The 13,268-nt window shown below is 47.5% G+C and overlaps 1 protein-coding gene across 12 annotated transcripts in view; it reads right to left on the reverse strand.

Moving 5' to 3' along the window:
- COL26A1 (collagen type XXVI alpha 1 chain) overlaps positions 1-13,268 on the reverse strand; it is a 188,476-nt gene that overhangs the window by 144,218 nt on the left and 30,990 nt on the right. For all 12 annotated transcript variants that reach the window (XM_080563183.1, XM_080563193.1, XM_080563192.1 and 9 more), the window contains one exon: positions 5,929-6,051. In XM_080563183.1, coding sequence (XP_080419309.1) covers positions 5,929-6,051 — 123 coding nt within the window. The remainder of the gene's footprint in view (positions 1-5,928; positions 6,052-13,268) is intronic.

Consider the following 13,268-nt stretch of genomic DNA (forward strand, 5'->3'; position numbering starts at 1 on the left):
AAGCCTGTGGATCCCCAGGTAAGAACATAACCAGGGGAGTTTCAATACGTTCCTTCGGACACCAGACAAAAACCACAACCTGCAGCTGCAGGACTGTTGGAGGTCATTGCACATGCCCTGCCTTTGCGAAAAGGGAGGAAGGGAATTTGTTTTCAGTTTGCTCTTATCTGGTTTGCACAACTTATCAACAGCCTAAAACACAGAAAATTTGCACCTATATGCCTCCCATCCCAAGCTAGGCAAAGCATTGACCCTGTAGCAATAGTCTTCAAAAGCAGAGCAGACTGAAATGGATGATCCTGCAGAATTCCTTCTTTGCTATTCGGCAAACTAGCTCATAAAATACCCCAAGGAGCAAAAATGTGCTCAGTTTAAATAAAAGTGTTTTTTTTTTTACAAAACAAAAAACTGCATCCAAAAATACTGAACAGCAAGAATGATCCAGGCAAGATGTATAGCCTGCTTACATTAAAAACACCATCAAAAGCATGTATCTGTGATAAGCCAAACCAGATAGAATGCCAAGGGGTGAAAAAGATGCAATGGCTGGCAGTCAGCAAGGCACTGCAGCTCATGGGGGTTTTCTGTACTGCAAGAACACTCTCCCCTTCCACTTCTCCCCATCTCTGAGCAATGTTCAAAGACGACTGATGAGCAACTTTATGTTTGGGGTTTCAATGGCTCTTGCTGAAGCATGGGAGCCAGGTAAGACCATCCCTGTACAAGCCAGCTATGGGTTTCCAGAAAAGTGTCCAGATTCTCTGAAGCCAGACAGTGCTACAGAGAGTGGATGCTCAAAGACTAGAGTGAAATGGAGCTATATGACCACTAAGCACAGCAAAAAAAAAGAAAGATAAAAACTTCACACAGCCTTGCTGGGAACAATCATTCTTCTAGGATGAATCAAGTAAGAGAGGAGTTGGAATATCCTGCCACAATCTGAAGAAGCAGGCTTCTAGATTTGATATATGGATTTTCATAGCAACAACAGTTTGAAGAGGAAAATGTTTGCCTTCCAAAGGCAGTGCATGAGCTGTCAGGCTGTTCTCACATGCTCTTAACTCCAGAGATACTATTTTACTGTCCACAATAGTCACACACACAGGCTCTAAACAAAATTGGGTTCATTTTGCCCTATCAGGGCAAGAAGTTGTCCTGCTCTCAAAGTCATAAGCCGTAGTAAGGCAAAGGAAACACTAACTCGTTATATATTCTCATCTTTCAGGAGAGGTAGCATCACTTGACCAAAGGCAGAGGAAGACACAAAACCTCCTGCAACTAAACATAGGTCTTAAATCCGTGCCTAGTCTATGCAACCATCCTTCTCCATGAGCCTCAGGGAGGGTCGAGTCCTAAGTATGGTAGAATTGTGCGTTAGCCTACAGGTGCTGCAAGAGAATGACTGCTCAGAAGAAGGGTTACCATTCAGGTGCCTGGGTTTACCGGCAGCTGGGTGCAACCATGAAGGCAGACTCCCAGAGATTAGGTTGCCATTGAAACACCAAGCAAGAGACTTTATCCCTTCCTTCAGACAGATAAATAGCATGCAACTTTTCTAAGTACGTTAGGAGCTTCAGCCAGACTGCTGGAAAGCTGCCTGTTCACTTCGTAGTGTGACAAAGCAAAGGCATATCCTATGGCACGCAGAAGCTGAAGCCTTCGCAACACAAATGGAGAGAGTTCAAGAGCAGATCTGCTGAAGGAAAACCTCCAGCCAAGGCCGCTCCAAAGCAACTCAGCACCCAAGCTAAATAAAGAGTCTGGGGTGGAGGGCAAGAAGAGAGCAGCTCATCCCATCCCAGCCAAGATGACAACACTCCTGCAAAAGAAGCACAGCTGCCAGCTTCCCAAGAGCAAGTGAACAGACAGCGAGGACATCGCGCAACCAAAGCTGCTGGGCTGGGGATCTCACAGATACTCCCCTGTCAAATGCCTGACCCTCAGCGGCAGTTTGTGCAATGAGGAAAAGAAACATAGCATGAATGAATGGGAGACAGGAAATTGACTTAATCCGTTCCTGGCCACGCTGATGTCTGCTTGTAAGCAGCGTCTCTCTACCAGAGAGCCCCTCTCAGCTGTCACCGCACGGTTGAGAGATGCCTTTTTTTTGGCTGGCGTCCCTCTTGCTAGTGAGCAGCCTGATAAAGGGTGCTGGCAGAATGAAGGCTCTCCCAGATACGGTTGACTCCCTGCAAACAAGGAGATGAAAACAGTTTATTTCAAGTCACAGCTGGGAAAAATACTATAAAGCCAAAATAATGCCAATAGCTTACTGACATTTTGCTGTGCTTACAATCAAGCATAACACCATATGAATCTGCCTGTGCATCCACTTCAAGCACAGGCACCAGAAATCTTGCTGATAGAAGAAAAGGAGAAGGGCCAGAAGGTCTTTAAGTCTGTCCTTCAGGCAAAAGGGAAACTTATTTATACAGTACCTGAGCGACCACTGGGATTATAGAGAGTGAGATCACTTCTAGCCATAAACAGACTTTGAGTAAGCCTGACACACCCCAAAGACCAGACTTGCAGAAAGCTGAAGCCACAGAGGTGCTGATACAGAGTAGGAAAGGAGGAAACAAGCTATTTGATGGGAACAAAGCGTTGGTTGGGTAAAGTACTCTTGCTGGAGCTGTCTTCTAGTGCAGATACAGGCAAGTTTATGCCAGCACTGAGAACTGTAGATACAATAGAGAAGTTCCTTCATATTACAGGAACAAATTTGAGGACTGGCGAGCTACAGAAGGCAATAGGTTTAGTGACACAACACATTCTTTGGTTCCCTACCAGTGAAACATGCGCAGGTTTCCTCCTGAGTTTTGGGAAGTGTGGGGATAGGACGCTATCACCTTTGACACCATTTACTGCTTTCCTCTGCTGAATGTATCTGGGAATATCCTTGGTACCAGGAATTGAAGCATTCTGGAATTAGATGAAACATGAGCACAGGTGACTTTTGCCATTAGAGGCTAAAGGCACATGGCGACTAAGTGGACAGCCCATGACTGTTATGCCACTTCTACCATTCTTTTTTGGGGGAAGAGTTGGTTTGAAACACAAAAAGAGGCAGTATTTGCCCTGACTGCAGCGCCAGTACTCACAGATGCTTTTGCCCTGCACAACAGGCTCATCAAAGGAAAGAAAAAAAAAATGAAAAAAGACTACTTTTAGAAGGGCAGCAGTGTCACCCAAAGCCTTCAGACATGTGAAGGTAGCTTCTGGGATTTGGGAGTTTTTTGTTTTGAAAAATTAAGTATAGAATGACTCTCAAGCCCAATAGTTACTGCAGAAACTGACATAGGGCACCTGAGTTTCATTTTCTGCTCTGGTGAGTATTCTGTTCATCTTCAATGTGAGCTTTCAGAGACCTCTCCTAGGAAGTCCTGCAGCTTGGAGGCCGGTATAAGCTTGCCTGTCTCTTCAAAGCCCATTTCTCCATGGAAAAAGAAGGAAACCACATAGAACTTTTCCACTGTTAAGGGAACTGCAGTAACAAGTGTGGTGCTGAATAGAAGAGGGACTCAACTGTCCGGCAATGTCAGAGAATTTCTCACTGCTATCCTTACAAGTTTTCACCTGAAAACAGGTGATAGGTTTCACCTGAAACAGGAGAGGAGGGTGTTTTTTAAAGACACAGCATTCATGTTATTGAAGGTTGTGAGAAGCGTAGCTGTTCAACTAATTTCAGCTTGGAACTGAGACTAGAGAAAGCCAGTTATTCTCACATCCCTAGGTGCTGGCAGTGTGACACAGACAGGCAACAACACAGGCCCAGGAAGTAAGACTTCAACCAAAAATACGCATGCACAAGTTGCACACCACAACATCCATCAGTTTCGGTGGCTGTTTTTCATTCTGCTATCAGAAGTCAGATGTACTGCCAAAAAGAAGCAACCACCTATAAAAGATGTCTAGGATTAGGATAATTTATTTGACAACGCACTAAACTCTCGGGATGCCTGTGGCTTTGACTTCATTGCCATTTGTTCCTGGGGCTTGCTCTCTCTTATAGGAGAGCACAGTAAACGATAAGAAGCTGGCACGTGCTGCTCCAGCTTTACCTTTGTTGATAACTGGGTGGGCTCCAGCATTTGCCAGCAGCTTTCTGGAGGTTCTTAGGAATGAGAGGTCCAGGGTCTCTCTCTATTTTGTGTCACATGATGCACAATTAGGACAAATTACATACTCATGCCCTTAGAAGGGTGCCATTGGCTCTGTGTCCTCCCACTTGTAAAGGGAGCAGAGCATTAGCGTCTTCCCATCTCTTCCAGAAGGTTTCTTCTTGATGATCATCTTCCAGAAATGCAGCTCCCATCAGCTAAGGTTTCATCAGCTAAGAACGTAAATATTAATAACTTCAGCTTCTTTATGTTATTTTTCACATAGAAAGAAAAATTGAGAAGTCTGCTGCCATTCTGCATTGTTTCCAAACAAATGGACTCGTCAAGCAAATGAACCAAGCTACATTTCAAACCGAAAACATTTTGTGAATAACAATGTCACAATGGCAGACAACTCCTAAAGTCTCTGGGTTAATAACGTAAGAAACAATGTATAAGAGTAACTGCAGGAGCCCGCAAAAAGGATTTTTACCAGTAACATGATCAATTGTTTAGTACTCATGAAACTGCAGTTATATTAACAAGGAAAAATATGCAAGATTTTTGGCAAGTTTGGGAGACAAGGTGAAAGCTCACAAGTTTCTAATGACAATTATGTGTGTAAAACGTCTGGGAAATTAAAAAGCTTCAACAGAAGTTTGGCCATGGCAGTGTAAAATATTAAGTGTTTCAACCACAGCCTTGCATAAAACAAGACCAAAGAGACACCAAAGCAGATATATTACAAGCGAAAAAACTCAGACTGACCAGTGGCCAAGTAGAAACTAGATAACCAACTGTGGTAACTGCCACATGGAAAATGTGAATTCCAGATGAAGAGAGTCTCAGGAGCAGATCAGTGCATGCAGGAGGCACATAGCCCAAGAAGATGGATCTCTGGGTATTTACGTTGGTAGTTCAGCCATGTGCTGGCTAGGTTGTCAACTAAGAGGACCTCATGCTGTGACTGAATTGGAAACAACAGCCACAAAATGACTAGATTATAGGCTTGTCTATATGGGAAATTCTTACGGAAGCAAGGCGTACATTTAGAGGACAATGACTTCTCTGTGCCAGCTCCCAGATGGGTGGGTAACATTATTCTGCTCTGAGGATACCTTTCAGAGAAGGCAGGACTCAACACCACAGACACCGTACACAGGAAGGTAGCTGCTCAGGATAGCTACTGCACTGTTTTTTTTTAAATATGGATCCTAAGACTGTAAAGGATTGAAAGACCAAAGTAGGCCAATAGCAGACTGCATGGAAGTTGACAAGCCACTGTCTCTAAGCTTTGTTTCTCATCTAGGGAGAGATGATATCATGCTTTCATGCATGTCTCTAAAGAATATTGAGACAAAGGAGTAAGAGGTGCTGGATGGGAATTCCGCTCTGAGAGGATGCTGCCTTTGTCCAGCACTGTCTGCAAGGACTTGGAGCAGAGCTTTCCGGTTTATGTAATCAACATCCCGCTTAAAGGCCCAGGTACAAGGACTTGATACCAACCAGTGCTATCGGGCCAGCATCCCCACTAACCCTGTTCAGTCACACTGCTCTCTTACAGACTTTATTTTGCTTTGTGTCTAACAGCAGCCTCCTGCATGTGGATGCACATGCTTGCATTACAACGTAAGTTAAACTGTTTCATGTAGCTTGCCTCTAATACTGCACTCAAGTGTGTAAAATGGGCATTCCTTAGTTCTACCATCGATGATGCAGAAGATGGTCTGACCTTATAGAGCTCACTGTGCAGTACTTAAAAGCTAGGCAATTTAACGAGAAGTGCAGGAAAGTGTGTACAGGCAACGTGAGACATGAAGATTTTTACCTCACTAAGTTGGCACAAGGTCCAGGCCACCGGCAGCTCTGATAAACTCGCTGGATCACCGTTTCTGAACCATTCTGCACTTGGCAGGAAACTGTCCGTGTGACCGTATAGTGACACCAATGCCTGTGGAAAGAAAGGATGATATTAGCTCCAGTAAGACAGCAAGCTAAACCAACATATGAGAGACTGCTTAACGAACTTAATTTCCTTTTACAACAAGATTACCCAATCAGTAGGCTAAGAGAATCCAGTAGATGTGATTTCCTTTTTATTTGAGCAAAGCTTTCAATACTATCTCTTACGGTATCCTTCTAGACAAAGTGTCCAGCACTCAGCTTGACAAGTTCGTAGCACGATGGGTGAACAATTAGCTGATGGGCTGGGCTCGAAGGGTTACAGTAAATGGGATGACATCAGACTTGTGGCCAGTCACTAGTGGGGTTCCACTGGAAGAAGTCAGATCCTAAGTTTTTGGATGATAATAAATTAGGGGAATCTGTTGACTCCTTGAGGGCAGACAGGCCTAGCAGAGAAATCTTCGCAAATTAGAGGGCTGGACAATCACCAACCACATGAAATGTAATAGGAGCAAAAGGCACATTCTGCACCCGGGACAGGGCAATCCTGGATATACGTACAGACTGGGGGACAAGAGGCTGGAGAGCAGCCCCACACAAAGGCATCTGGGCGTTTTGGTTGACATGTTGAATACAAGTCAGTGTGCCCTGGCAGCCAAAAGGATCAACAGTGTCCTGGGATGATGCATCCAGCACGGCATTGCTAGCTGGTCGAGGAAAGGGATTGTCCCACTCTGCGCTGGTGCAGCTTCACCTCGAGCACCGTGTGCAGTTTTGGGTGCCACAAGAGAAGGACGTAAAGCTTAGAGTGTCTGAAGGAGTGCAAAGATGGTGAAACATATAGAGGCAGATATAGGAGAAGTGGCTGAGGTCCCTTGGTTTGTTCAGCCCAGAGCAGAGCAGGCTGATGGGAGGCCTCATGGTGGCCTGCAGCTCCCTCACGAGGGGAGCGGAGGGGCAGGCGCTGAGCTCTGCTCTCTGGGGACAGCGACAGGACCTGAGGGAACGGCATGGAGCTGGGACAGGGGAGGGTCAGGCTGGGTGTTAGGGAAAGGTTCTGCACCCAGAGGTGGTCGGGCACTGGGACAGGCTCTTCAGGTAAGCGGTCACAGCACCGTGCCCGTCAGAACTCAAGAAGCAGTTGGACAACGCTCTCAGACATATGGTTTAATTTTTAGGTAGTCCTGTGCAGAGCCAGGAAACGGACTCAAAGATCCTTGTGGGTCCCTTCCAGCTCGGGATATTCTACGATTCTATGACTGCAGTAAAAACAAAGTAACTTGGGAGTGGGGTTACTGCTTCTGCCAGCCATAGCAAGCCCAACTTGCAGTCTTCATTTCCCACCCCACCTCCTCCTCCCCATAGCTGCAGAAAGATTCCCTGCTTCTGCCAACCTGAACCACAAGAGATCCAGTAATGCTTCTTGCTTGGTCCTCAGAGGCCAGGGTTTTACAGTACATAATTTAGTTCTGTAATTTATCATAAACAATAGGATTTTAGAGGGGGAAAAAGGAAAAAAGTCTTCCAAATCTCCTGATAGTCAGCTCCCATTGTATTGGTCTTAATTTCATCCCGCTCATTATGGTATCGCTCCCCAGCCTCCTAGCACTCCGAGCAACATCTGAGCTGGAAAATTCTGCTGCTTGGTGTGGTGGGGTTCACTGTCAGCAGGGCTTGAACAAATGGGCTGCACTGGAGAGGTTACAGTCTGAAAACAGGCAAGACAAAGTACAGGGGAGGGAGGGACTGGAGTATTGTCTTGTCTCATAAGGGAAGAAAATAAGTGCAAGAACTCCACCACAAAGCATAGGAGAAGGCAGCAACTGCAGTGCCAGCCCTGGGAATCGGCACCTATTGAATCCTTCCACCTTCCCTTAAAAAGATGTTTTGAGGTTCAAATGTTGTGCTTGGGGAGTGCAGGGGAGGATCGGGGCACTTGTATTTTCCCCTCGTAAACATCATTCATGCTTGCCAAATTCTGGATCATATTTTTGCCTCTGTAACTGCAGAGGTAGCAGCTTTGAGAGCCACCTTCCCACTGGTCGCACAGTGGCAATAGGCACGTTCCCTTCTTCCCCATCCCACCTCCCCAGCGGTGGTCCAATTTTTCTACTATTTGCCCTATTTGTTGCATTTCCCCCCCTCCTTTTTGGATCCCCCCCCTCTCCGCAGGAGGCTCCCCGCTCCGTCCCCATGAATAGGAGGCAGGCCTGCCAGCAGCCGAGCACGGCGTGCCACAATGGGCCGGCCGGGGCCAGCCGGCTGCTCACCCACACCTCGGCTGCAGGCAGACGGGCGAGCGGGGGCACACGGACCGAGGGGGGCTTCCACCCAACACCATCAGGCCCAGCAGCAGCACCAGGGCACAGCCACGCTGCTTTTCCTGCTGGTACTGCTCCTCCTCACTGAAAATCCACTTGCAGCCCTCTGCTTCTCAGGAGCTTCTCAGGCTTGTGCAGTGAGGCCGTGGAGAGCCCCTTCTCTCAGCTTTGTTGAGGGTCTGTGGTAGGTTTAGGAGCAGTCCCTAAAACCCTAAGCAGAAAGTTGCATTAAGGATGCATTGCCACGTGCAGTAGGGGACCAAAGATTTCACTGCGATATGACAAGGCAACTAGAGCAATACCTTCTCCCCACCCCAGACATCATATCGAACGTTTAAGGAGTGAGAAGTGCTTTGGCCACCAGGTTGCTCCCGGTACAGATGGAACACAACAGCTGCTGCACTGAGGGTACGAACCCTGGACTAGCAGAGGTGTCTCTGCTAACATCTACAGCAAGGAGCCAGCGGGCAGCGTTACTTCATGATTAGTCCAAAAATCAGATGAACGAAGCCTCGGCTCGCAGGACGACAGCAGATACTTGAACAGGCTCGGCACAAGGTTTAGGGGGCAAAACCAGGAGACACACGAAGACAGGAAGATGAGATTGGAAATGCAGTAACTCAAAATAAGTTATTGTTGCTGTTGGTTTTCCTTTCGACCATGTGGTGCAATTGGCCCTCATTTCATCTCTCCGAGCCCTACCCACAGGATTTGTTCAGAGGGGCACTGCTGGCTGAGAACTCCCCACGCCCTGGGAACAGCCGCGTGAGTATGGAGGAGAACAGCAGCCAGAAGGGGCGAGTACAAGAGGGGCTGAGGAAACCACAGCTCTCTACAATTAACTCAAGTACATGCTTTTAGCACAGCGCTTACAGCTGTCAGAGGGACAGCACAAGCCTTCTGCACAAGCCTCGGGACAAAAGCATTTCATGTCAGGCAAAACAAATCGCACACACCCAGAACCAGACAGGATAACAACAGGAGCATATATCCTGAAATTACAAAAACCAAAACTTCTCATTAAGATGCAACGAGGAAAGGAACTGGTCCAACCACAGGGGAAGAAGGAAGCGGCATTTTGCGCACTGACAACGCATAACAGAGCAAGGAGGGACACGGATACTAACAAATTCAGAACACAGTTACCGCTTCCTGAAACAGAGCTCAGCTATCGAGGACTCCAGGGCCTTTCTGCACATTAAAAGCATTTTTCTGCCTTGCCAATGAAATCCAAATAAATCAAGTATTTATTTATACACACTATGCTTTAGCTGTTTTGTAGCTTGTATACATGTGCCCCTCTGGCCTTCTCCCATCACCGAGTTCCATTTGGGAAAAAACAAAGCTGTTTCTGCCAGGCTTTTCATTAAGCGGGTGCTGCCGACATGCATGCAGATTTCCTTTTTGAAACAGCCCAAAACTGCTGGGGTCTCTTGCGCCTTTGTTCTACCTGGTCCCTGGAATAAACTGCTCAGGAACAAATATCCCTCACAGGTCACACAAATCTGGCGATCGTGCTGCCGCTGCTGCTTCGGGGAAGCCTTGCCTTGAGCTGAGACTCACCCGACAGACCTCGTTACAGCCTCGTGGCAGAGCCACGGGCAGCAGAGGGAGGCGTAAAGGCTGCTCCACCCTTCAGAGCATAACAGAGGGCTGCGCACTGGTGGGGGAAAACACCGTATCTCCAGGTTCGTTTCCTCAGCTGAACTATCAGGGGCCTGTTAGAAAAGGAAGGAATGGGGGAATTACAGGCAGTGAGAACCTTCCCCGAGGCTCTCTGTTCCTGCACTGCAGCCATCACCTGGGCTGGCCAGGACTGACAGCCCCCAACAAAAACACATCCTTCCCTCGGGTCCCGGGAACAGCCTTCCACGGTCCTCACCAGAGCGCAGTAACAGCGACAGAGAAATGCAACTCACGGACTCTTCCCTTGAGCAGAACCACCAAACGAAATGGCCAAACCCCACAGACACTCGCGGTCTGACATGAACGCAGATTTCTTTCATTTCTTTACCCTTCACTTCCTGTAACTAGCATCACTTTCCTACAAATACACCTCACGGGTGTTTGGTTTCTACGCTGGCATAGTAGCAGGGGAAACAGAACAGGAGCAGAGTAAATCATGGTATCCATTTGGAATATATAACTCAGGACTCGGTGTAGATATAATAGCACAGTGACTACGAGAGAAAGACAGACAGACAGACCTACCCTGAGATTTCTCTTTGCAAGCCAGAAGTCCGCAAGAGCAGCCTCCAGAACGCAAGCAGGCTTCAGACCAAGTGACGAAAGGCCCCATCATGGCTTACAGAGATTATAAATGACCCTTTATATTATATACAGATGCTAGCAAGAAAGGTTTAGGACTTTTACTGGCATGCATCCAGGATGGCAGAGAATATATTACTGCTTATTCAAAGAGAATATTCCAACCAAGCAAACTAAATGATCCAAACAGCAGCTCATTTAGGGCTGGGGCTGCTGGATCTCACGCAAGCTCATCACCAACCTATTTAGCACAATGCCCTGCAGTGCCTCATGGAATTGGTCTTCCACTGCTCTGCTTGGAGAGGAGAGTCTCACAGTTGCTCTGCTTTTCCCAGCCATTTCCAAATGGACACCCTCCTTTCACAGCCTATTTAATCCTTGGAAGACTTTCACAGACAATTGAAGATCTGCAGATCGTGGCCTGTGAGCTACCAATTTAGAAAGTTTCAGTCCAGGACTAGACCAATATCTCATGTCTTGATCACAGCTGACAACATGCTGCTCCGGAGGGAACACAAGCACTGATGCCAGCAAATATCCAACCATATTTGCTGTAGAGGTTCAGGATGTTACTGTAGCTGTTTCAGGGTAACTACAGAAATGTATTCAGTGGCTTGTGTTAATTGAGGCTACTCTGGAAATTTCTATTCTGAGCTTAACTAGATACTAAGGAGGTGCTGGAAGGGAGTTGCCCACTCTCTGCTGGCTCAGCAGAACCAGTGACACATGGCTTCAGGTACGCGGACACCAAAGAGGCAGGAAAGGCCAGCCTCCCAGGAAGAAAGGCCAACCTCCCAGGGCACCCACGAAGCAGGCTGGAAGGCTCCCCCAGGGCCACTGGACTCGCACCGGGGGCTTGAGTTGCGTTTTGCTTCTGTGGGCAGACGCCAAGGAGGAGGCTGTGTTCTGCAACCCAGCAGCTTTCTGAACCCTCTGCCCCCTCTCAGCAGAAGCCTCATTTGGATGCCCAGTTCTTCCCCCAGAGACTCTAATCCTACAGCACAAGAGAAAAGGGACTGCAGGAGGTGGAACAGCATAAGGTAACAAATAAGCTAAAATACAGAAGCTCCTGAAGAGCCATATACTCACATATCAAAGCTTAACTCCAGACTAGCATGACTGAATTAGCTTAGAGCACTCATTTTACGGACCGGAAGCCACCAGACAGCAAGCCTCCTCCTCCCCCATCTGGCCATCTGGATTTGCACAGCGCTGTTTGCTAAGGCCACCACCCGAAGGATGCAGAAGGGATGCCCCCACCCTCTCGCCCACTGTAAATGCTTAAAGATTTGCACTACAGCAAGCTGACAGCCCCATCCCCAAAAGCAACGTCTGTTTCTTCCCCAGCCCAAGCCGCTGGCTTTGATCCAATCTCCTCGGACTCCTGTGGGTCCCCAGAAGGCCTTCCAAGGGGCTTGCGAAAGAAAAGCCAGCGCGTTGTTCGGAGGCTTTGTTTCACTGGACAGGCGAGCACAAGCTGAACGATGTCAGGAACCACCAGGCTGAACTGATCGGGACTCAGCAAGTAGCCTGTTTAATCAAGAGCATGCAGCTCGAAAATCAAAGCAGCTACATTCTTGCTTAATCACTTGACAGTTTGGCTCCGCACACAGCTGACTTGTTGCTGTGCCCCGTTAGGGACAGACCTACAGCAGGCAGCGATGCCACACACGGGACCTGCTGGCTGATGCAGTCACTGGAGGGAAGGACAGGGTTACAGCTCCCAAAAACCACGGCCCCGTGGCACAGCGCGCTCCGAGCAGCACGATGTGCTGTGCTTTCAGCGCAGAGTGCTCAGACTCCAAACAAAGCCCCTTACACTGTTGTAGAGCTAACGAAGATGGAGATTTAATGCTTTTTTTAGTACTTCCGATAAAAACACATTCCGCAGAGTGCCACACAAAACCTCAGATCACCAAGCCTTAACCAGCCAAGAAGAAAGCGAAGTATTTCTGGGAAAATAAATATCTTCCTATGCACAATTATTTCATCAGCACCTGCTGCATGTGTTTGGGCATGAATCGGCCCTCCCTGTTTCCAATAAATACTATAGATGCCTCTCAACAAGTTTGGCATTTCTGATGCTTGTGATTTGCCCTACAGCTCTGTGCTGTGTAAACAACTGCACTGAATTATCTTTTTGTTTCCATAAGGATAGCACACTGTGTGTTATACTTAGCAGAGATCAACGTTTAGGGCACAGAAAACAGTAGGAGTGTTTTGATAGCTAGATAGATTTCCCCAAGTTTCCTCATAACATTTTTCACTGGAGCTATCAGTTTCCTTGCAATCATGGAGAGGAATTTCAATAAAATCAGAAGGTCACTGGCTTTCACTGGGAAAAAGTTGCCGTTCTGACTCGATGAAAGCAAACCGTGCCCTTTTCTCTGTGTAAATAGTACAGCATCCTCCCTTGCCAGAAGGACAATCCGTATGTTGTGTGCTGGAGCCCATCGTTAGGAGGGGTTTGTTAGTTATATACTCCGCCGAGGCCAGGAGCTTAGGTTGCCCCGTGCGTGCCAAGAAAGCTAAGATTCAAAGGCTGCCAGGCTCTCTCTGTGGCATCTCTTCCTGAACCATCCAGTTTTGCATAACCACATTATTCCTTTCTTACTCACAAATACACGCCTCCCTCAACACGCTTTGGTTCCCATCAGGATCACGTTGAGCAGCT

The sequence above is a fragment of the Anser brachyrhynchus genome (genome assembly GCF_964034855.1).
Source record: "Anser brachyrhynchus genome assembly, chromosome: 20".
In the NCBI taxonomy this organism is placed as follows: Eukaryota; Metazoa; Chordata; class Aves; order Anseriformes; family Anatidae; genus Anser; species Anser brachyrhynchus.